This window comes from Lynx canadensis, chromosome B2, assembly GCF_007474595.2.
Source record: "Lynx canadensis isolate LIC74 chromosome B2, mLynCan4.pri.v2, whole genome shotgun sequence".
In the NCBI taxonomy this organism is placed as follows: Eukaryota; Metazoa; Chordata; class Mammalia; order Carnivora; family Felidae; genus Lynx; species Lynx canadensis.
In genome coordinates, this window is record NC_044307.1 from 59,363,884 (window position 1) to 59,390,079 (window position 26,196).

At 33.5% G+C, this 26,196-nt stretch overlaps 1 protein-coding gene across 1 annotated transcript in view; it reads right to left on the reverse strand.

The window, feature by feature from the left end:
* EYS (eyes shut homolog) overlaps positions 1–26,196 on the reverse strand; it is a 1,650,074-nt gene that overhangs the window by 1,490,152 nt on the left and 133,726 nt on the right. Inside the window, exons 6-7 of the mRNA XM_030315776.1 lie at positions 14,588–14,753; positions 4,575–4,714 (exon numbers count right to left, since the gene is read on the reverse strand). Coding sequence (XP_030171636.1) covers positions 4,575–4,714; positions 14,588–14,753 — 306 coding nt within the window. The remainder of the gene's footprint in view (positions 1–4,574; positions 4,715–14,587; positions 14,754–26,196) is intronic.

A 26,196-nucleotide genomic window follows, 5' to 3' on the forward strand; every position in this document is an offset into this window, starting at 1 on the left:
TTGGAGGACCAGCAGTGAACAAACACAAAATTCTGCAAAGATCTAATTAAAATACCCTCAATAACATAGTTCACAACCCTAGACTGAAAGTGGTGCACTATTCTGGGACCACTGGACACTTGTCTCTCCAACTATGACAGTGACATAGGTATAGTATTAGGTCTGAACTCCAATTTATTTTCATCACATTCCCAAATGCTATTTATTTATTTTTTCCTCTTAAGAATAAGAAAACACTTTAGGAATCCTTTGATTATGTGATCCAATTTGATCCAGAGAGAAAGGAAATTTCTTTCAACATCACTTCCTCTGCTAAGTGTAAGAGTATGTCTACTGTAAGAGGACAAGTATTGCTCCCACAATTTCATCATCCAGATGACTTAAACAATGAGTTCAGAAATCACAGCTATCTGCATTCCTTGAACAAATTATTCCTTGAGTCACCTTTCCAAAATCTTGCAAAAAACTTTTGTGTGGCTATCAGTTTAGGCTGACTGCTCTTTGGTAGGTTTTAGAGACATGACATTGAACAGGCACCTATGTACCTATGTTAAGTTTTCATGGGGTCTTCTCAGTCTCACAGGCTTCAACACCACACATCCCTCCCTTTATATTGTAAGTCAGGTACACATCTCTGTAATTGCTATAATTTCTCAAAGGACAATCTGAAATTGCAGTGGCCACTCTGGGGAAATTTTGACATGAACAAGATTGTTCATTTGACAGAAACATTAGAACAAAAAGAGAAAAACTCTCATGAGGAGACTCTCCATCCTGTGTGTCTAATAGAGAGATTACTCTGTTTAATGCACAAGAACCCCTCTTGCATTTTCATACTTCTGGGATTAATAAGCACTATATTTTTAATTATATACCCCTATGGAATTATTAAGGATATGAGTTATTGTTTAAACTATCTGGAATAATAACGTGTGTGTGTGTGTGTGTGTCTGTGTGTGTGTGAATGAGTTTTTTCTCCATTTAAGTCTCTACTAGTCTTTGAAGATAGAAGATAATTAATCTTTAACATTAAGTCATGATTTTATATTTGCCTGAAGCTAGCACCCTTCATCTCTTCATTTTTGCTCTTTTTTCCTTTCTTTTTTGCTTGGGAAATTTTTAAAACTAATATTAATCATAAATACATTTTCTATCATTATTTGTACATTCTAAGACTATTGTTCAGATAAACAGTCAAAAAAGGAAAAGGAAAATGATTAACTGTACCTCATTTATATGTTTTTCCTTTGCCAAAAATTTAACAAAGCAGAAAATGTGTACGTGGTGTGTAATATAATTAGTCTTTTAGATGAAAAGAAAATTACACCCTTAGAGTTTGGGCATAAATTCAAAAGTCTTGATTTTTTAAATATATGAACACCGAGGTTTACTTATATTAAAAAGAGCTTATTTGATTTCCCAATAAATAAATTAATCTTTAGGCAAATTAGAATGATTTAATATAACTTTTCAAGAACTGGTCTATCATTATTTTTTTAGATTGTTTATTATTATAAAAATATCAAATAGAAATAATTGAATTTTTAATAGTGGGTATCATTTAAAAGCACTTAGTCTTGTGAATTCTTATTGATTCTACTATGGTTATTTGTTTTTATTTAGTTTTTTTTTTTTTTTTTATTGAGAGAGAGAGAGAGCAAGCGAGCATGCATGAGTGCAGGAGAGTGGCAGAGGGAGAGACTGAATCTCAAGTAGGCTCCATGCTCAGTTCAGAGCCCAATGTGGGGCTCCATCCCACAACCCTGAGATCATGACCTGAGCTGAAATCCAGAGTTGTATGCTCAACCAGCGGAGCCACCCAGGCGCCCCTGGTTCTACTACATTTATGTACTACAATGTTTTTTCTGATGACACTACAAACCAAAAGGACTTAACATGATGGTGCAAATTGCAATTTCCAAATCTTTGGTTTACATCAAGACCTTACACTGATATTAAATTGAAATAACAAATAATCATTGGATAGTTGAGCAATTTTAGAATAAGAAAAATATACAAACATTAATCTATAAATATAATTTTATGTTTTAAAGTTTATTTATTTATTTTGACAGGGAGAGAGAATGAGAGAGAGCATGAGCAGTGTAAGGGCAGAGAGAGACAGAAAGAGAGAACTCCAAGCAGGCTCCTCACAGTCAGTGCAGAGTCCAATGAGGGGCTCAACAATCTACAAACCATGAGATCATGACCTGAGATGAAACCAAGAGTCGGACACCTAACCAACCGAGTCACCCAGGTGCCCCAAAGAATCTCTAAATATAATTTTAAGTTATCCTTTTTCCTTACAGAATGAAAAACTGAGACATACAAATGTTGTTAAATGATGTATATTTATGTTTATACATGTATATTTATGTTTATTTTGCCTAACATAAAAGTTGTCAAAATTATATAAAATGTGTGATCATGAAAAAATAAACCAGCTAAAAGTTATTGGATTGGTATATTTGTGTTTTCTCTTGAGTCTAAAAAAAACAAAGTAGTTATTTTATTTAAAGTTGGTGATTATTTTAGTTTTTCAAGTTTATTCATTTATTTTGAGAGACACAGAGACAGCATGCAAGCAGGGGAAGGGCAGAGAGAGAATGGACAGAGGATCTGAAGCTGGCTCTGTGGTGAAAGCAGAGACCCTGATGTGGGGCTCGAACTCACAAACCTTGAGATCATGGCCTGAGCCAAAGCCAGACATTTAACCAACTGAGCTACCCAGGCACCCCAAGTTTGTAATTATTTCAAAAGAATACAGAGAAATAGAAATGTGTATACAAGATAACTATGATTTGCTTGCTTGTTTCCTAAAAGAAGGTAAATTTAATATATAATGTTCTTTTATGTGCTGATAAAGTTAAATATATCTTAAAGATAAAAAACTTTAATCATTTATGTGCATAGTCATGTATCTGTGAAGGGCTAAATACATACATGTAAAACTATATGAAGCTTAATACATATGTTTATGAATATATATATACATCCATATATATACACACATATATATATACAAAATATATGTTTATGAGAGCATAAGTGAAATTAAAAGTTCTGAGAAATTGACATCTGTTTGCTTGTATTTGTAATGCCTTTCTAGACGGTTCTTTTTTGAAGTAAACTGACTTGTATTATTTCTTATAATATTAGCTCAGTATTAATGGATTTATTTATAATGGAAAGTTTATGAATCTTTACTCAAAATTTTATACAAAATATATCAAACATAAAATTATAATATGGTTTTTGTTTCTATAAAATAACCAGATTAGGTTGTGTCCAGACAAGAGGGGTTACAAATACTCTGTTAATTCTCTAAACTTTTTGGAAAACTCCCCAATCTTTTTGACAAAAAGGATTTTTATTTCTTTATAATTAGGATTCAGGGTACCTGGGTTGCTCAGTCGGTTAAATTTCAAACACTTGATTTCGCCTCAGGTCATGATCTCATGGTTTGTGAGTTCAAGCCCCTCATGGGGCCCCATGCCTACAGTGTGGAGCTTGCTTGGGATTCTCTCTTTCAAAATAAATTTTAAAAAATAAAATTAAGATTCCAAATTTTGTGTTTCTTATTGTTATTTGTTTGATAATATTATCTAATTTGTATAAGATGTAGGTGAAATAGGGAAAAAGAGAGCCATTCTTTGAATTCTTGCCTTAGGCCCCTAATTTAAGTGGTAAAGTTACCCAGAGATTGGAAATCTCCCAGAGATATAAATGTTTTTATTTATTTTTGAGAAAGAGAGAGAGAGAGAGAGAGAGAGAGAGAGAGCGCGCATGAGTGGGGGAGGGGAAGAGAGAGAGGGAGACAGAATCCAAAGAAGGCTCCAGGCTCTGAGCTGTCAGCACAGAGCCCAATGCAGGGCTTGAACTCATGAACCACGAGATAATGACCTGAGCAGAAGTTGGACGCTCAACTGAGCCACCCAGGCGCCCCCTGGAAATATCCTGGAGATTTAATGATGGTCTTTAAACAAAAAGGTGATATAATCACAACTGTTTGAGAGACTTAGTCAGAAAATTGTAGCATAAATGGAACACAAAAACACTAGATATAAAATGATAAATCTCTTTATTACCTGTCTATATTATAAATACAAAAAGTGCTAGACAGTTAGGCATGAGCAAGGAGGGATAAAGCAGACACTGACCATAGCCTAGCAGCTACCCCCTGAGAGTTAAGAGCCATAGCTTCAGAACCTCCTCTAAGGGCTAACAGGAAAGGCCTAGCCACAGAGCAGGCTCAAAAGCCACAGAGGACTTCCAAGAGCTGAGCATGTGCACAAAAGATGCAACTTGACCTTACAGTCATAGAAACTTCTCATTAGAAACTCACAAATATACAATTCATAAATATATACAATTATAACAAAACGCACCATGGGCGGCATGTGTGCAGAAGCCAAAATGTCATATAACCACCGTCAATCAAAAATCTCAATCAATATGAGGTTATATTTAAGCTACGCACATCTTGAACACTGAATTTGCAAATTTAACAATTTTAGCTTTTTTTTCAAATCAGAATATTATGAGTTAAAGAGACAAATAAGGAATTATATTACCTCCATTCTTCCTTGACATAGAAACCAAAATACATAATAGAGATCTTCAGATGTGTTCACATAGACAGCATCTTCAGTCCAGTTTGCAGAGAGAAAGAAGTAGACATCAACAGCCACTTCACATTTTTCATCTTCAGATCCTTTCAAAGGGATGAAAAATTAAATATTTTTTCACAAAATTAAATTTACATTAAATTAGTAAAGACAGTTGTCAAGGGCGCCTAGGTGGCTCAGTTGGTTAAGCATCCAACTTCAGCTCAGGTCATGACCTCGTGGTTTGTGAGTTTGAGCCCCGCATCTGGCTCTGTGCTGACATCTCAGAGCCTGAAGCCTGCTTCACATTCTGTGTCTCCCTCTCTCTGCCCTTCCCCTGCTTGCACTCTGTCTCTCTCTGTGTCTTAAAAATAAATAAATAAAAATTAAAAAAAGACAGTTGTCAAATCACTTGGTAAGATCAATTTGAGAACATCTACCACAAAATAAGTTTCTATATGAATAGAATACTAAATTTGAAAAAGACCTAAAGTAGTATAAGGCTGAACTCTAAATGTCAAATAAATTTTTAATTAATGGTTATAAAGATGACTTAATACATACAAATACAATACATTTTGCATAAAAAGTACTTTTATTCTTTATATACATTGCTGCATAAGGAATCATTTGAAAATATATTTGGAAAACATCCTTAAAATATTTATAATAGAAACATCATTAGCATCTCATCACAGCCCTCTCACTGAAAAGAAGGGAGTGTGCTTATGTGAGAGTGTCAGTAGAGATATCGATAAACACATGAATACATATACATATATAATTTAGCTACTTTGAACTCTGTTAAACATACTATCTGTGATACAATAAAAAATGACATTGCAAGAAAGCAAAACAACAAGACCTATATTCAAGTGGAAACAGTAAAAACAGATGACCCAGACTTAGAATTATATCAAGATTATAAAATATTTATGATAAATGTGTTGAAGTATCTATAGAAAAAGATTAATATAATTGGTAAACAGAGAATAAGGGAATGAGAGATTTGGAAACAAAATCTAATCAAACAAATAAGATATCCCAGAATTGTGGAGAGAAAGGAACTAATTATGCTAAGCTGAGAACCTATTATTTTTTATTAATGGTGTAATATTCCCAGGTACTGAAACAGCATAGGGGACTGGATATAGTTTCTTTTAAACATAACTAAACCTCCTACCAAAGGGACCAATAAAATTTATTAGGTAGATAATATTTGCCACAGAATCCTAGTAAGTAGTCCAATTTTAGAATTGCTTATGGTTAACAAACCTAAAATCTATTGTTTGTGAGGCAAGACTTCCCAGAAAATATTATGTAGGCTACGCAACTTACAACTGAATTATAAAGTAGAGATGGTTCACAAGCTGAAATCTTCCTGCCATGTGCAAACTTATTTAGACATCTTATGTATAACTCTGGAAAAGAAGAAGCTAGGAAGCCTTGCAGAACGTTCCAAACATTTTCAACCTTACCAAAGTAATTTAACTGCTAATAACTTTTGACATTATAAAAATTATTACTAAATTAGTCATAAACTAATCAATGCATGAGATTATCAGCAGACCAGCCACACAAGAAGAAAATATTAGTAACTTTCATGATGTCAATAAAAATCATATCTTCAATGTGCTGAGATAAAATGACTCAAACTTGGCTATGCTAGCCTATATAATCAATTGATAAATTTTCCTTTCTATTTTATGAAGGAGTTTACATAGTATTAGATGTAACTCTTTATTGAATATTTGGGAGACCTTTGATAAAGACAATCTATTTTCAGTGTTTTTCTTTTTGGAAAGATATTTTAAAACTATTCAATTACTTTAGAGATTATACAAATATTCAGATTTTATATGTATTATTGAATCAGTTTGTCAACTAGTGTTTTTCTATGAATTTATCTATTTCATTTAAGTTGTCCAATTTATAGACACAGAATTTTCTATAATGATGTACCTGATTAAACATTTGGATTTGACTGAAATATCATCCCCTCTTCCTCTTAAAGCCTCAAAAAGGAGGTAATGGAAAATAAAAGTGTTAATTCACAGGGAACGAGAAGGGAGGCAACAGTGAGAAAATATTGTTTTTTGAGCAAGTTTTCAATAAATTTCAAGAAGTTGAAAAGATGGGAATATAGTGAGTAAATTAGCAGAATGGCAATAATCAAAAGTCTAATTACAGGGCATACTTATAAAAAAATCAAACTTGTCTACTTAGCAGAAATCTTAAGATTTTTAGGACTTAAAAGTATCTGAGAAAATAGTAGTCTGGCAACAGGGTGATTAGTTGACACAGCTTTTCTCTCAAATCACAAATGCAGATAATTATTCTGACCCATCACTCACCTTGCTGCTGGCCCACAAACAAATATTTGTCAAGGTTTATTCTCAGGGGAAAGAGGATCTTAGAGGCTCCTGCATCAAGGATATCAAGCTCATTAGGATTACCCCATTGAATGGCCAGCTGTCAACTTACAACCCTCTTATAGAGCTGCCACTTATCAGAAACCATGTTTACATGGTTAGCTTCCAATAAGTCTTGTTAGGTGATCGCCATTAAGTATGATCATCCAACATTTGGCAGAAAGATTCCAAATAAAAAAGAACAAACCATAATTAAAAATACTTACAGAAACTGAGACACTGAATGGAGGAGAAAAATTTAACACCAATCAAAACTATAATATTCTTAGAGTTATATAAAAAAGTTATATTGTCTATACAAAAGGTGGAATGTTATGGTAATTTACAACTTTAGACAATAGTAAAAATGTCTAGAAAAGTACAATGTAATAAGAAATAAACACTAGTTCTCATATATTTAATTGAGAGAGTAGATTAGAAAATAGGACAAAACAAAAAGAAATGGAAAAGATAAGAAATTATGAGAAAATGAGACCAATTCTGGGGATGCAATATCAACTTTTTGGACTTAGAGTTACAAAAATAGGAAACAGAAAAGAAGAATTATTAATGCAATAATATAGCGACTACCTAAAAACTGAAAGACACATGCTTCCAAATAAAGGGTTTATCAAGTGCTTACACATGAACAAGAATACAATCATGGGAATGTAAATTGGTACAGGAGGTATATGATCCAGTAAATCCACCTTTGAATATTTATCTAAAGTTAACAAAAATACTAACTTAAAAAGATATATGCATCCCCATGTTCATGAAGAATTATTTACAATAGCCAAGGCATGGAAGCAATCTAAGTGCCCATCAGTGGATGAATGGATAAACATGTGTGTGCATGCACAAACACAGTCAGACATAAAAAAGAAGAAAATTGTTCCATTTGCAATAACATAGATGGAACTTAAGGGTATTGTGCTAAGTGAAATAAGTCAGACAGAGAAAGATAAATACAGTATAATTTCACTTATATGTGGAATCTAAAAGGGGAAACAAACAAACAAACATACTCATAGATGCAGAGAAGAGATTGGTGGTTGTCAGAAGAGGGGAGTAGCGGATGGGTGAAACAGGTGATGGTGATCAAAAGGTACAAACCGCCACTTAAAAAATAAATAAGTCCTGGAGATGCAATTAATGTACTGCATGGTGACTATAGCTAACAATACTGTATTGTATATTTGGCAGTTGCTAAGAGAGTAAATCTTGTAAATTCTCATCACAAGAAAAAAAAATGTAACTGTGTATTGCAATGGATATTAACTAGACTTCCTGTGGTGACTGTTTTTGCAATATATACAAATATAGAATCATTATGTTCTATATCTTAAACTAATATAGGGTTAAATGGCAATTATATCTCACTTATAAAAATTTATAATTCGCAACATAAGTCCCAACATAATGAAATTTCAGAACACTGGGGCAAAGAACATAGAAAAAAGCTTCCAGGGAGATAATTACAAGATGGATATAAAAAAAATCAGAGGCTCAGTCAGTTAAGCATCTGACTTGGTTTCACTTCAGGTTATGATCTCATGGATCATGAGTTTAAGTCCTGTGTGGGGCTGTCAGTGAAGAGCCTATTTGGGATTCTTTCTCTCTCCCTCTCTGCCCATCCCCCATTCCTTTGTGTGTGCTCTCTCTCTTTCTCCCTTTCTTTCAAAATATTTAAAAAGTATTTAAAAAATCAAAAGGTGGCTTAGTGTATACACAATTTCACACTACTGGATGCCTTCCTTTCTTTTCCCTGTGTCATATATCTCATAGATTGTCATATAAGTACTAGGAGTATTATATAATCATTTCTGTATCTGTGTCATTCTTTTCCTCAGATGGCCATTGGTTCCAATTATAATCTTGCACATATATTACTTAGTATGTGGATGAGAAGCGTGTGTGATGGGAAAACTAAGTCAAAAAGTATAAACGTTTGTAATATTGATGGATATTGCAAAATTACCTTGCTCAGCTTTTATAGTGATTTTACATTTCACAAGCAATGCATAAAATCACTCAAATTTTTTGCCAGATTTATTTATAATTGAAAAAGTATCTACCTATTGTGTTTTTAAAATTTGCTTTGTTCTCTTTATGAGTAACGCTGAACACTCTCTCATACATTTAGGAATACTTTCTATGCCTCTGAACAGTTTTTGTTTATTTGACTGCTTCTACGATGTCTTTCACAAACAGACATTTTTGCTTGTATTGTAATCAAGTGACCAGTTTTTCTTTCTGGCAACTATATTTTGATTGGTAGCTATAAAAGGTCTTCCCCATCCAAATTTAAAAAGTAATTCTCCAACATTTTTCTGATATTTTTATCATTTAAATCTTTATATTTAAAACTTTATTGGTATGAATTTAACTCAGGGTATGCTTAGTAAGATATAAATCAGACTTTTTTTTTCCAGATGATTATCAAGTTGTTCAACCCCAATTATTCAGTAATTCTTATTTACCCTAATGATTGAGATGGAAATTTTATTAGATGTTAATTTTTCTTCATGAGTTGAATTTATATTTGAACATTGTATTTTGCATATTTTTGACTATCAGTGCAATTGTACAATGTTCTTCATTAATGAAGCTGTATAATACACTTGACTATTTGGCAGAACGAAATCTCTACCCCACAACCAACATAATGTACTCTTACACAGTATGCATGGCATTATTTAGTTAGTTTTCCAGGCAGACTTTAATAAATAAAACAAACACAAGAACATTGTTGTTATTTTATTGAAATCTTAATAAATATGTGAATAATATGAAGAGCTGAAATCTTTAATACATTAGGTCTCCTTTCCAACAGCATGGTATATTTTTAGAATTTCTTTTAGATTTTGTGTCTTTGTAACTATACTGTGGCAATATACAAAGTTTTCTTAATGTAGAACTTACATAACATTTTTGTTAATTTTAGTCCTGGGTATTTTCATATTTTCACTGCTGTTTACAGGAAATTGTTTTTCCAATTAAATCTTTTAATAGTTCTTATCTATATATGAAAGCCACTTATTTTTATTTAATAATTAATTAACATAATCCTGTTACTGTACAATTTTTTTACAAGAGATATAAGTGAAAAGCACTAAAATACATTTGGTTTTTAACACTCAGATTTCTTTTTTAAATCTTGAATTAAGGCCTGAAATTATTAAATGGAAATAGAAATAACAGCAGGTATTTAACAAAAGACTTGAAAGTGGAGCAGTGTGGTAGGAAAAAGTACTTTTGATCAAGATTGCATTGGAGATTCAGTATTTGCCATTCTCTCAACAATCATTACAAAATATAAAAGTCATTTAAATGAGCAGATTATTAATTATTACAATATTTTATACCAGAAATAAGAGCCACTACTTGTAAAGAAAAAAGGGGGAATTTGAAGTACATATTGGTTTGCCATACCAATTCACATCACGGCACTTGTTATTGACTTAGAAAAAAAATACTTCACTATCACATATTAAATGTTGTAAATGTGTTTTAAATTTGGTGAACTAAGCTGCAATGATCACAAGCTTTAAAAAAGAAAGGTATTCAGAGAACTTCTCTCTTCATTTTTGCTATGATTTCATCTTTTCTTAACCATAATTCATATTATCTTATTTCACTTCACAACTCATTATCCACTCTGTCAGTATCTCCTTTTCTCAAACCTAATAACACACATAATGAACATAGATGATGACATTGAAAAGAAACAGTGCATGTCAGCTCTTTCTCAAGTTGTGCACTGTAGACCAATTGTCCTTGAAGGGGCTTCTTCTAATTAATTATCATCCCTTCTTTGTAGAGCAATCATATTGGCAAGAATTGATTGGGCGTGTAAGACACTTCATTTAGTTGGTAGAAAAATCTCTTAATTAAAATAATTTTACTACTGGTAAAATTAATGCACCCCGTGCAAATTTACCAGCTTGATTTTAATGTTCCTCTTCAATTATATTTTATGAGAAGAGAAGGAAATGAGATCTTAATAGAAACAAGCAGAACAAAATAAGTATTGCATAAAATGTAATTATATTTACATACTTTTTAAAATTTATCCTAACTTCTTTTTTGTTTTGAAAACTTGACTGGGAGAAGTTGCTTGTTGAATCTTTGTACTGACATTAAAAAGGAATTGGGATAGCTCTACTTATTTATTGACTATTGACTTTCATCACACTGGCTTCTTTAGCTTGGACAGCCCAAGTAATTTAGATTCTCAGATGTGGAAGACACATACTTCATCTTTTTTGTAATAATTAGCTATGTTCATTAAGTTCTGAACATAGTGCCATGAAAAGATAATGACTAAATACACTTATATTACCTTGATGATAATTGCTCAAAGTTGATTTATGCATGAACAATTTTGTCTTCATATTACCCCCATGTCTTAAAAGTGTATTTGTTTTATTTTAAAGTAAACTTACTTTACTTTGTCATTCATAAAAGTATGTTTACTCAGAGATGATTTATCCGCAAACCATTTGATTTCCTATTACTCCTCCTATTTTTCCTAAAAAATATATTTGCTATTTTATTTTTGTGAATATGTTCCCTGTAGCCATTTTTAGTTCCAAAGAATTTTAATGTTTAAAATAAATTAAGTGTACACATGCATTATTCCTACTTTGAGACAAAGAAAAATAGAGTATAAAAATGATGCAGGCACTGAAGTCCATGAACTGATTTGGCTTTAACAGCAGATTATGTTTCTCATTCTGTACATTAGAACATTTGGGGAGGCTTTAAAGATCTCCTATGTCCACTTCACCACAATTCCACTTTGATTGTTCTGTAATGGAAGTCCAGCAGTAGTAGATTTTGAAAGTTCCTTAGGTGATTGATTATATTATGTGCTCAAGGTTTAAAACCACTGAGCTAACATACTGCCTAAATAGTCCTGAGACCAGCTCCATCAAGTAACTTCTCTAACCTAAGTGGTTGTTTGTTTTGTGTTTGTTTGCTCTTGTTTGTTTTGTGTCATTTTTAAAATAGTATTCGTAACACAACCTCCGAAGTTCCTTTTAGCACTAACATAAAATAATCAACAAGTCATTGCTCTCTTCTACCACTTTTGGTCTTACGTGTGATTTGCTTAATGAACCGATAACTATTTTTGTCATTAGGGGTTGTTAACTCTCCAGAATATCATTTTATGAGCATCATGAAATAAATTATCATGTCTACTGTTTAAAAAGCTAATTGTTAGTTTACTTCAACACTGTTTTAATGTAATAGTAGTGTTGTAAGTGCAGCTGCTGTCAGTTGAATAAAATAAGCCATTAGTTGAGAACAGATATATCAAATCTACTGATTTTCTGATTGTTGGCAAACTATCATGCCAAAATATCATTGACAGAGGAGTCTTTAAAAGATTTAACTGAAGTGTCATACAGTTTTAAGAATGTGGATCAATTTGCATGAATTAAGTCAAATAATATACAAAGTATAACCATAGAACTGAAAATTATGTTTATCAAAACAGATTTTGAAACAAGAACTGCCATTGTATAAAATAATTAGAAACATATTTGATAAAATATGTGTTGGAATTATTTCATTTCAAGTGTGAAAGCCAGAAATCTCACATTCCTCTTGATACCTCTGTCACTTGCTCTCTGTATTCAATCCATAAACAAGAACTTCCATGTATTTCAATCTTCAATCCCCTCACAATATGACTGCTCTACAACTATCAATTTCCTTGTCTTGAATCTATTTCTACACTTGATCATTTTTTTAAATGTGTCAAACTCTACAGTGATTTTTTTTTTTAAATTTTTTAACCTTTAATCATTTTGGAAAGACAGAGAGACAAAAGTGTGACCAGAGGAGTAGCAAAGAGAGAAGGAGACACAGAATCCAAGCAGGCTCCATGCTCTGAGCTGTCAGCACAAAGCTCGACGCGGGACTCCAACTCACAGACCGTGAGATCATGACCTGAGTAGAAGTCAGACTCTCAACCCACTGAGCCACCCAGGCGCCACTCTACACTGATTTCTTATGCCTTTTAGAATAAAAATACAGGGGCGCCTGGGTGGCGCAGTCGGTTGAGCGTCCGACTTCAACCAGGTCACGATCTCACGGTCCGTGAGTTCGAGCCCCGCGTCAGGCTCTGGGCTGATGGCTCAGAGCCTGGAGCCTGTTTCCGATTCTGTGTCTCCCTCTCTCTCTGCCCCTCCCCCGTTCATGCTCTGTCTCTCTCTGTCCCAAAAATAAATAAACGTTAAAAAAAAAATTAGAATAAAAATACAAATATTTAACCCAACATTTTAGTTCTGGCATTGCGCTCTCCCCAAGTCTTATCTCTACTCTTGTTCTCAGAGTTCCAGCCAGGTCTTCAAAGGATTCATCTCTTCTAACTTAGCAGAGGTTTTTGTTGTTGTTGTTGTTGTATTTTTGTTTGTTTTGTTTTGTTTTGTTTTGTTTTTTGTTATTTAATCCACTTTTTGGGGGGTATGTTTGACATATAAAAAGTTGCAGATATTTAACGTATACAACTGCATGTCTTTGTAGTTACATATAGATCTGTGAAACTATAATCAAAATCAATTGCCATAAACTTATCCATCACCTCTAGAACTTTCTTCCCACCCCAATTTTTTGTTGCTTACTTTGTTTCTTTTTTTCCTTTTGTGATAGGATAATTTAATGTAAGATCTACCCTCCTAGCAAAACTTTAAATACATAACATAGTATTGTTAATCATAGGCCCTATGTTGTACAGTAAATTTCCAAAACTGCTTTATCTTGCATAACTGAAACTTTATATTCTTTGAAACTTAGTGTTTTAATTTTTTTTTCAACGTTTTTTATTTATTTTTGGGACAGAGAGAGACAGAGCATGAACGGGGGAGGGGCAGAGAGAGAGGGAGGCACAGAATCGGAAACAGGCTCCAGGCTCCGAGCCATCAGCCCAGAGCCCGACGCGGGGCTCGAACTCACGCACCGCGAGATCGTGACCTGGCTGAAGTCGGACGCTTAACCGACTGCGCCACCCAGGCGCCCCGAAACTTAGTGTTTTAAAAATATAATTCCCTCAATCTAAAATGCACTCTTCTCCAACTTCTCTACCCTGGGCTCATTCTCTGTATCTCTGTTCAAGAGGCATTTAATCATGGAAACCTTAATTACCTCCCAAGTTACTCTTCCAATTGCCCATGTATTTTTCTCTTTTTTTTTTCTTTGGTTATAGGCTTTCATGAGAGGCTATTTCTTTCTATAGGAACATTTTATTTCAGTTTATAATAACATACTTATCATTGTATGTACCCAATAATTCCCCTCCAAAAAATAGATCTACAAGAGTAAGGAATAGCTCTAGTTTCCTTCATGACTGTGTATCTGTGCACCAAGCAGAATTCCTGGAATGTAGTTGGTATTAGGCATATGTCTATTATAGGAACAAATCAGAGAGCTCAATTACTAAATGCATTTTTATATTATTTTGTGTTTTGAGATATAAAATATTTTATATAATTGAAAAATGAATACTTACCTAATAAATTTTGCAGTGATTCAAGCAAATTAAAAAAAATATTGGATTACCTTTAAATCCCAGTTGCCACACATATTTAGACTGAGGAGGATGAAGGACTTTGTCTTGGCAAATATCATGGCTGATAGTTCCACAGTAGCAGGGGTATAGATGAATTAAGCAAACATTCTTCACAAACCAACATGAGTATCTTGTGCACTCTGAAGTACATACATACTAGAAAAGGAAGTAATGCAAAATGATATACACCCTATTGAAATATGTTTTATAAGTATTTTGCTTATAAAATATACAGCTAATTTCCAAAAGTACCAATTAAAGTTTATAAGACATACCTTTTATACAACTTTTTGCTTATTTCTTCTATTCTTTTAAATTCTCTTTCTGTACCATCTTCATCATTTTCATGTTCAAAATACCTATGTTATATTCTTTTGGCTGGATTGACTCATTCCTCAATCTACAACAGTCCCTTACCCTCCGTTTCCTGGAATGTGTGTGTGTGTGTATATATACATCACATATATGTCTCCTAGCTGTGTGTTAGCCTGAGATTTTGTACTGTTGAGCACACATCCAGAGGGTGGGGCAGACACCATGACCATCCGGGGATCCCACTGTGGCCAGGAGTCGTCCCTGACCAGAAGGGCACCATGAGGGACTCTGACCAAATGCCAGGGGTCAGATGGATTCAAAACAGTTGTGCCAACTACTCTGCCCTGACCCCAGAGCTTCGTACATGACCCAGTGCATGCCCCACCCTAGAGCTGCCCTTCCAATGACTGTCTCTGACAGAGCCGCAGGGTCTGGGGCATCAGGCCAGTCAGTGCCTCTGGAGAATCCCAGGACTGGTCCCCTAACCGAAGGCACGTCACAGTGCCAAGAGATGCCCCACTTAGCACTCACACCTTGTCCAGAAGGAAACCAACTGGCAGAAAGAGCATAGTGATTATCTATTTTCTGAGATCTACTTGTTCAGCTACCACACAGACCTAAGTTAACTGGGCCTTTTCTCTGAAGAGGACAATTTCTGTGGCATACGCATATGTATAGATGTATGTTACACTTTAAAAGTAACTATGGTATTAAGAGACACACTATTTAAAGCACACATTAACCAACAGGATTAACACAATGAATTGCCAAAGTACTGTTTGAATTTGCTGGGTTTTTAAATTTTTTAATATAATTTGAAAATATTTTAATATAAATAAAGCACATTTTCCAATAATATGATTTGTCTATGGTAATCCCTAGTATCTTCAGAGACAATTCATATCTGGTTACATCCACAATGAAATTAATAAAATTTAAACAATTTCAAGTCACACTCAAGTCATCATTAAGTTTTAATACATGCTACTTTACTGAGGTTTTACAATGAGATATATCAATACGACAAATGAAAGCCCTGGAGGCAGACTATTATATATTCTGTTTAGAGCATACCCTAGTTTAATTGCTACTTCTCCAGACTTTCAATGAGCAAATCCCCATAAATTGGCAAAGGGAAGAACAGCTAAGTCATGGAGCACAAAGAATCATAAACATCTGTAATTTCCTTTATGCAATTACTACACTATATTCTCTTTGTATTCATGGTTTCAAGTCATGATGACATTTTACCTGGATTTACAATACAATTTCCTAATAGCTAGACAAAGTGTGAATCTTAAAGTATAAGTCTCTATAATGATTAATAAATGGGCATGTCACTAACTGAAATCAACACTAAAAAATGAGAAATAATAACATGGAAACATTAATTAAGGAAAAGTAGTCATTCTGAATTCGCATGGACATGGCTACTAATATAATACTCACTGCCTATTAAAATACTATTTTCTTAATTCTCATAAATTTAAATAGATATATAATTTAATGATTCAGAAAATCTGTATGACCAAATCAGTGTTTTTGTAAAACTCAGTTACTCTAAAATAACCTCTCTTTTGGGGCGCCTGGGTGGCGCAGTCGGTTAAGCGTCCGACTTCAGCCAGGTCACGATCTCGCGGTCCGTGAGTTCGAGCCCCGCATCAGGCTCTGGGCTGATGGCTCGGAGCCTGGAGCCTGTTTCCGATTCTGTGCCTCCCTCCCTCTCTGCCCCTCCCCCGTTCATGCTCTGTCTCTCTCTGTCCCAAAAATAAATTAAAAAAAAAAACGTTGAAAAAAAAAATAACCTCTCTTTTACATTGAAGTTAATTTCCACTAGAATGAATGGTTCTTTCTGACGTTATCTAAAATTCCACAATAAGCTCAGATGACATGGTCATGCAAGCTATCAGTGCAGAGCTGGACACGGGGCTTGAACCCACAAACTGTGAGATCATGACCTAAGCTGAAGCGGTGCTCAACAAACTGAGCCACCCTGCTGCCCCAATAATTCTTAGTTTTGATACTCCCTCTCATTGAATTCATGTATAAAGTAACAAATATGTGTTAGAAAAACCTTTGGCAGTCTGGAAATATATTTCAACAATTATACGTTTCCAACTTCATCTATGAAATAGAAACATGACTATTTCATATAAAATGGCTTAATGTGTTGTGTTAGAGTGGATTTAGGGTGACCAATTCAACTGTTTACCTGGGACTTTACTTTTTTAGCACTGGAATTCCTGTGTCTAGTGAAGGCACTCAGTCCTATGCAAACTGGAATGGTTAGTTGCCCTAAATGGATTATATATTCAAAGTATTATTCCTGAGATAAAGGTGAATGAGGAACAGAGCTACAGCTGGCATGTGATGAGTGAAATTATCTTCTGTTGGTTTAGGCCTCTGAAATGTGTGTGTGTGTATGTACCTGTGGGGGTTAATTACCACAGCATACTCTCCCTAACACACGTATCAAAAGTTTCCTCCAGGGGCACCTGGGTGGCTCAGTCGGTTAAGCGTCCAACTTCGGCTCAGGTCACGATCTCGCGGTCCGTGAGTTCGAGCCCCGCATCGGGCTCTGGGCTGATGGCTCAGAGCCTGGAGCCTGCTTCCAATTCTGTGTCTCCCTCTCTCTCTGCCCCTCCCCCGTTCACGCTCTGTCTCTCTCTGTCTCAAAAATAAATAAAACGTTAAAAAAAATTTAAAAAAAAGTTTCCTCCATATAGAGATGAGACTAAACTCCTTTTCTCAGAATTTTTCAAATTTGAAATATCCATCACTTGTATTAAATTGGCCCTTATCCTACAAAATATATAGCTCATATTTCTCTAAGAAAATTAATATTACATTTATTGGAGTAAACAGTAGGTGTTTGTAAATTGCTAACAAAATATATAGAGAAAATTGCAGTGTCAATTTACCCTGTACTTGACTGCCCAGTTTATATATAAAAATTGAAAACAGCAAAAAAAATCAGCATTTGCACTATTTCTTTTGAAAGTGAGTGGGGTACCACGGGCGGGGATATACAGACATGCATCTGGAAATAAACTTCTATCTTATTGTTGACAGTGAACTAATTAACTGGCACATATTAGAAAACTAAACTTGAACTGACTTTGAACTTCAATAAGCTTGTGAGAGCATAATTTTGGTAAGCAAACAGTGAAATTAAAACAATCATGAAATAGTTTCATATGACAGTAAAACGAAGCAAGAGAATCAAGGGAATTGTCCATAAAAAGAAAAACAATCTCTTTTTTTGCATCCCATGTCAGTATATGTTATATCAGAAAGGAGCAAATTTTGCAGTACCAAAGTTTTGTGACTTTTATTTGACTGGCACAAAATACATATTCATAGCAATTTTATAATCCTAACCAAATGATTTAACATCTCATATATCAAATGTATTTGATGATGCTTTCCTTAAGGCTTTTCTTTTTTTTATAAAGGGAGACTGATCTTGACTGATAGTATGAAGAAGCTTTAAAAACAACTGTAGATGTTGATTTCTTATTTTAAGAGCCACATTTCTTAGGCAAGATAATGATTTCTCTTAGATGCTTTGCTTCTCTTGCTGTATTATCTTAAACTTCTCTCTTTCAAAGAAACTATATCCCTAAATTATGCCTTATACCTATGACTGCAACATCTGTAATCCTTGATGATTCTATGTATATTTATTTTAAGCATTTACCAATTTCTATAAACTGTATAAGAATATGTAGACATGTTTTTCTTTTATATAATAAAAGATACTAATAATAGGGATAAGGGATACTCCACCTTTCTCTTTTGCTCTGTGTGTGTGTGTGTGTGTGTGTGTGTGTGTGTGTGTGTAAGGGGGAGGAGAAGTGAGTGTGTGAGTAAGGTGAAAGTGTAGAGTGATAAACACATATATTAAAGAAAATCTCAAAGAAAAATCTCAAATGAACAAAGATAAAACTTAGCAGAAGAAAAGAAATAATAGATTATAGCAAAAACAAATGACACAGAAAATAGGAAAATAATAAAAAGATGAACAAAACTAAGATTTGATTTCATGAAATGATAACCAAATTGACAAATGTTTAGCTAGACCAAACAAGGGGGGGAAAAGGAGTTCCAAATATATTAAATTATAAATGAAAAATAAGATATTACAACTTATACCATACAAATAAAAAAGATCATAAGAGACTATTATGGGTAATTATGTGTAAACAAATTGAACAGTATAAAAGAAATGGATAAATATCTAGAAACATATAATTAAACAAGACTGAATCATAAAGAAATGAAAAATTTGAACAGAAAAAAAACAGAAGAGTAATCAAAAACCTCCCAAAAAAGAATTTACCAGGACCAGATGGTTTCACTGGTAAATTTAACATTTAAATAACTAATACCAATCCTTCTCAAACTCCTCTCAAAAATAAAGAGAAGGAAATGCTCTAAATTCATTTTATGAGGCCAGCATTACCCTCATACCAAAACTAGACTAAGACACTGTAAGAAAACTACAGGCCAATATCCTAGTGAATATAAGTGCAAAAATTCTATTTTTTTTTTAAAGTTTTATTTATTTTTGACACAGACAGAGCAGGAAGAGGGGAGGGGCAGAGAGAGAGGGAGACACAGAATCTGAAACAGGCTCCAGGCTCTGAGCTGTCAGCACAGAGCCCGACGCGGGGCTCGAACTCACAGACCGCGAGATCATGACCCGAGCTGAAGTCGGCCGCTCAACCGACTGAGCCACCCAGGCGCCCCTAAGTGCAAAAATTCTAAACAAAATATTAGCAAATTCAACAGCACATTAAAAGATAATACATTGAGTAAAATTCATGTTTGGTTATAAGGATGGCTCAATGTATGTAAATCAATAAATGTGATGTACCGCATGAATAAAATGCAAGATAAAAATCATATGGTGATCTCAACAAATTCATGAGAGGCATTTGACAAATTCGACATCCATTTATGACAAAAACTCTCAAAAAAGTGGGTATAGAGGAAATGTATCTCAACATAATAAAGATCATACATGACAAACACACAGCTAACATCATACTCCATGGTAGAAGTTTGCAAGAATTTCCTGTAAGATCGGGAGCAAGGCAAGGGTTTCTAATCTCACCACTGTCATTTAACATACTACTGGCAGTCCTAGCCAGATAAATCAGATAATAACAAGAAATAAGTGTCCATTACAGCATTATTCACAATAGGCAAGATATGGAAATATATCTCTATTTTATTTATTTATTTTTATTTTTTTTAATGTTTGTTTATTTTTGAGAGAGAGAGAGAGAGAGCACAATTGGGAGAGGGTCAGAAAAAGAAGGAAACACAGAATCAAAGCAGGCTCCAGGCTCTGAGCTGTCAGCACAGATTCCCACGCCGGGCTCAAATTCATGAACTGTGAGATCATGACCAGAGCCAAAGTCGGACGCTTAACTTACTGAGCCACCTAGGCACCTCTGGAAATGTATCTATTGATCAGTGAGTGTTTTTATATTATAATGTGTAAGACGTATATTATATAATGTGAGTATATAATTCAGTCATACCAGGAGAAAATTCTTCCATTTCAGAAAACATGAACTTTTATAGCATTATGTTAAGTGAAATAAGTCAGACAGAGAAAGGCAAATACTATAGGATCTTACTTGTGTAGAATTTACAAACAAACAAACCAACCAATAGAAAACTCATAGGAAGAGCAGATTGGTGTTGTTTTGGGAGGTGGGGGGAAATGGGCAAAAGTTGTCAAAGAGAAAAAACTTCCAGTTATAAGACGAATAAATTCTTGTGTATTTGAAAGTTGCTAAGAGAGTAAATGTTGTAAGGTTTTACCATACATACCCAAAAATATTGTAACTACATGAGATTGATGGTTGTGTTAACAAACCTCATTGTGGCAACTGTTTTACAACATACATTTGTATCAAATCATTATATTGTACACAAACTTATGTAATGTTATAGGTCAATTATATCCCAATAAAGCTGTGAGAAAAAACTATGCCTAGGTGTATTTTACTATTTGGGAGTAAATAAAATATTAAATTTATATAGAATATATAAATATATATAAATAATATATGAACACATATATATAATGCATAATATAAATTTGTTTATATTATAAATATATAAATATATAATTATATAACATATATTATAAAATACATAATACATTATTAAACAAATATATATTATCTATATAAACATATATTTATATATTTATATAATAAACAAAATTATTTTTATAAATATAAATACACTTAATATAAATATTTATGTGTAAGTATATAATAATATATTATCTAGAAAATAAATTATCTTTAAGTATTAATGTGTTTATGTAGCAGGAGACATGCATCCCATCAATTTTTGGCTTTTTACATTTTTTTTTAGGTTTTTATTTTAATTACAGTTAGCTAACATACACTGTTATATTACCTTCAGATGTACAATAGAGTGATTCAACAACTGCATACATCACCCAGTGCTCATCAAGAAAAGTGCACTCCTTCCTTATTCCCCATCACCTATTTAACTCATTCCCCACCCCTCCTTTCTGGTAACCATGTTTGTTCCCTACAATTAAGAGTCTGTTTCTTGATTTGTCTCTCCTTCTCTCTTTTTCCTCCTTTTCTCATTTGTTTTCTTTCTTAAATCCCACATATATGAGTGAAATCATATGGTATTTGTCTTTCTCCTACTGACACATTTTGCTTAGAATTATACTTTCTAGCTCCATTTAGGTCATTGCAAATGGCAAGATTTCATTCTTTATTATGGCTGGATAATATTCCATATGTATCTCCGACATCTTCTTTATATCCATTCATCAGTTGACAGACACTTGATCTGCTTCCATATCTTGACTATTGTAAATAATGCTTCTATAAACATAGGAGTGCATGTATCTATTTCTATTAGTGTCTTTGTATTCTTTGGGTAAATACCCAGTAGTGCAATTACCGGATCATAGTGTACTTCTGTTTTTAACTTTTTGAGGAACCTCCATACTGTTTTCCCCAGGGGCTGCACCAGCTTGCTTTCCACAATGCAAGAGAATTCCCCTTTCTCCACATCCTCACCAACATCTGTTTGAATTAGTATTTTTGCATTCTTTGGGTAAATACTTAGTAGTACAATTGCTGGACCATAGGGTAGTTTTATTTTCTACTTTTTGAGGAACCTCCACAGTGCTTTCCAGAGTGGTTCTACCAGTTTGCATTCCTACCAATAGTGCAATGGGGTTCCCTTTTCTCCATATTCTCACCAACATCTGTTGTTTCTTATGTTGTTGATTTTAGCCATTCTGACAGGTGTGAGATTACATCTTATTGTAGTTTAGATTTGAATTTCATTGATGGTAAGTGATGATGAACATCTTTTCATGTATCTGTTCACCATCTGGATGTGTTTTTTTGGATAAATGGCTGTTCATGTCTTCTGCTTATATTTTAATTGAATTATTTCTGGCGGGGGTGTTCAGTTTTATAAGTTCTTTATGTATTTTTGATACTGACCCTTTATCCAATGTATCATTTGCAAATATCTTCTCCCATTCCATAGGCTGCCTTTTAGTTTTGTTGATCGTTTCCTTTGTTATGCAGAAGCTTTTTATCTTGATGAGGTCTCAAAAGTTCATGTTTGATTTTGTTTCCCTTGAATCTAGAGACATGTCTAGTAAGAAGATGCTACAGCCAATGTCAAAAGAGGTTGCTGCCTATGTTCTCTTCTAGGATTTTGACGGTTTCCTGTCTCACATTTAGGTCTTTCACCCATTTTTAGTTTATTTTTGCAGATGGTGTAATTGGTACAGGTTCATTCTTCTGCAGGTTGCTGTCCAGTTTTCCCAACGCCATTTGTTGAAAAGACTCTCCTTTTCCATTGGATATTCTTTTCTGCTTTGTTGAAGATTAGTTGACCATATAGTTGCAGGTCCATTTCTGGGTTTTCTATTTTGTTCCATTGATCTATGTGCTAGTACTATACTGTCTTGATGACACAGCTTTGTAATATAGCTTGAAATCTGCAATTATGATACCTCCAGCTTTGCTTTTCTTTTTCATGTTTGCTTTTTCTATTCAAGGTCTTTTGTGGTTCCAAACAAATTGTAGGATTATTTGTTCTAGCTTTGTGGAAAATGCCAGTAGTATTTTGATTACGGATTGTATTAAATGTGTAGATTGCTTTGGGTAGTGTAGACATTTTAACATTTGGTCTTCTGACCCATGAGCATGGGATGTCTCTCCATTTCTTTGTGACATCTTCAATTTCTTTCATCAGTGGTGTATAGTTTCAGAGTACAGGTCTTTCACCTTTTTGGTTAGGTTTATTCCTAGGTATCTTAAAATTTTGGAGAAGTTTTCAATGGAATTGTTTTCTTAATTTCTTTCTGCTGCTTAATTGTTGATGTATAAAAATGCAATGGGTTTGCATAGATTTATTTTTGTATCCTGCAACTTTACTGAATTCCTGTATCAGTTCTAGCATCTTTCTAGTGTTTGGGTTTTATAAATATAGTATCGTCATCTAAAAATACTGAAAGTTTTACTGTTTCCTTACTAATTTGAATGTCTTTTATTTCTTTTTGTTGTCTGATTGCTGTGGTTAGGGCTTGAATAAAAGTGGAGAGAGTGACATCCTTGTCTTGTCCTTGACCTTAGAGGAAAAGTTGTCAGTTTTTTCCCAGTAAGGATGATGTTAGCCTGGGTTTTTCATTTATGGCCTTTATTATTTTGAGGTATGTTAACTCTCTACCTACTTGTTGAGGGTTTTTACCAAGCAGGGATGTTGTACTTTGTCAAATGCTTTTTCTAAATATATTGTGAAGATGATATGTTTGTTAACCTTTGTTTTCTTAAAGTAATGTATCAGGTTAATTGATTTGTGAATATTGAACCACCCTTGCAATCCAGGTATAAATCCCACTTGATCATGATGAATGTTTTTTTCTAATGTATTGTTGAATTTGGTTTGCTAGTATTTTTGGAAGATTTTTGCATCATGTTCATCAAGGATATTGGCCTGTAGTTCTCTTTTTCAGTGTTGTCTTTATCTGGTTTTGGCATTAGGTAATGTTGGTCTCACAGAATGAATTTGGAAGTTTTGCTTACTTTTCTATTTTTTTGGAATAATTTGAGAAGAATACATATTAACTTTGTTCAAATGTTTGGTAGAATTCACCTGTGAGGCCATCTGGTTTTTGTTGAGTTTTTTGGTTCAATTTCTTTGCTAGTTATCAGTCTATTCAAATATTCTATTTCTTTCTATTTCAGTTTTGGTAGTTTATATTTCTAGGAAATTATCTATTTCTTCTAGGTCATGCTATTTGTTGCCATACAGTTTTTCATATTCCCTTATGATTGTTTGTATTTTTGTGGTGTTGGTTGTTATTTCTCCTTTCTCATTTGTGATTTTATTCATTTTAGTCTTATGTTTTTCTTGATAAGTCTGGCTAGAAGTTTATCAATGTTACTGATTTTTTTCAAAGAACCAGCTCCTGGTTTCACTGATCTGTTTTACTGTATTTTTTTAGATTCTATATCATTTATTTATGTGCTAATCTTCATTATTTCCTTCTTTCTGCTGCTTTTAGGCTCTGTTTATTGTTCTCTTCCTAGCTCCTTTAGGTATAATGTTGGGTTGTTTGAGATTTTTCATGCTTGAGGTAGGCCTGTATTGTTTTAAACTTCTCTCTTAGGACCACTTTTGTGGCATCCCAAAGGTTTTGTGTTTTCATTTTCATTTCTTTTCATGTATTTTAATTTCTGCTTTTATTTCCTGGTTGATTCATTCATTGCTTACTAATCTGTTCTTTAACCTCCATGTATTTGTGGTCTTTCAAGATTTTACTTGTGTTTGACTTGTAGTTTCATAGCACTGTGGTCCAGAATAGATATATAGTATGACATCAATCTTCTTGAATTTGTTGAATCATGTTTTGTGGGCTAATATGTTATCTATTCTGGAGAATGTTCTGTGTGCACTTGAAAAGAATGTGTATTATGCTCTTTTAAAATGGAATGTTTTGAATATATCAGATCCATCTCCTCCTGTGTGTCATTCAAAACCATTCCTTCCTTGTTGATTATTAGTTAGATATATCCATTGATGACAGTGGAGTGTGTAAAAGTCCTTTAATATCACTATATTATTGTCAATAGTTTCTTTGTTATTTACTGTTTTATGTATTTGTGATCTCCTATTTAGATGTATAATTATTGTTGTAGCTTCTTTTTTGGATTGTCCTCTTTTTTATTATATAATGTCTTCCTTTGTGTTACAGTCTCTGTTTTAAACTTACTTTGTCTGATATAAATATTGCTACTCTTTCTTTTGACATTCATTTGCATGATGAATATTTCTCTGTCCCCTTACTTTCAAACTGTAGGTGTCTTAAGTCTAAAATGAGTCTCTTGTAGGCAGCATATAGAGGGGTTGTATTCTTTCTTAATCCATTATGTTAACCTATGTATTTAGATTGGAATGTTAAGTCCATCTATATTCAAAGTAATTACCGATAGACATATTTATTGCCATTTTATTTGTTTTGTGGTTGTTTCTGGAGATTTTCTCTGATCCTTGTCTTCTCTTTCATGGTTTGCTGATTTTCCTTAGTAATATATTGGATTTCTTTCTCTTTATTCTTGCATAGTTATTAGTGGTTTTTGATTTCTGGCTTGTATATAACCTCTTCTACATTATAGCAGCCTATGTTAAATTGATGGCCATTTAAGTTTGAACCCAGTCTCTCTCCTCTCCTCTCCACATATTAGGTATATGTTGTCATAATTTATATCCTTTTTATTTTGTGAGTTACTTGACTGATTTTTTACAGAAATATTCATTTTTACTTCTTTGGTATTTCCTAAATTTATACTGTCACTTTCCACTCAAATTTATACTGTCTCTCCTTTACACTCAAAGAGTCCCCTTTAATATTTCTCACAAGGCAGCTTTAGTGGCCATGAACTACTTTAGTTTTTGTTTGCCTGGGAAACTCATTATCTCTCCTTATATTCTGAAACATAGCCTTGCTGGATGGAATCTTCTCGGTGGAAGATTTTTCTCATTCAACACTTTGAATATATCATGACACTTCCTTCTGACTTGGAAAGTTTCTGCTGAAATATTCCCTGCTAGCCTTATGGGTTTTCCCTGCTTTGTTACTCTCTTGGTTACTGCTTTTAAAATATTTTCTTCATTACTATGTTTTGCTAATTTAGTTACAATATGTCTTGAAGTGGATCTGCTTTCATTCATTTTGGGGGATTTTCTG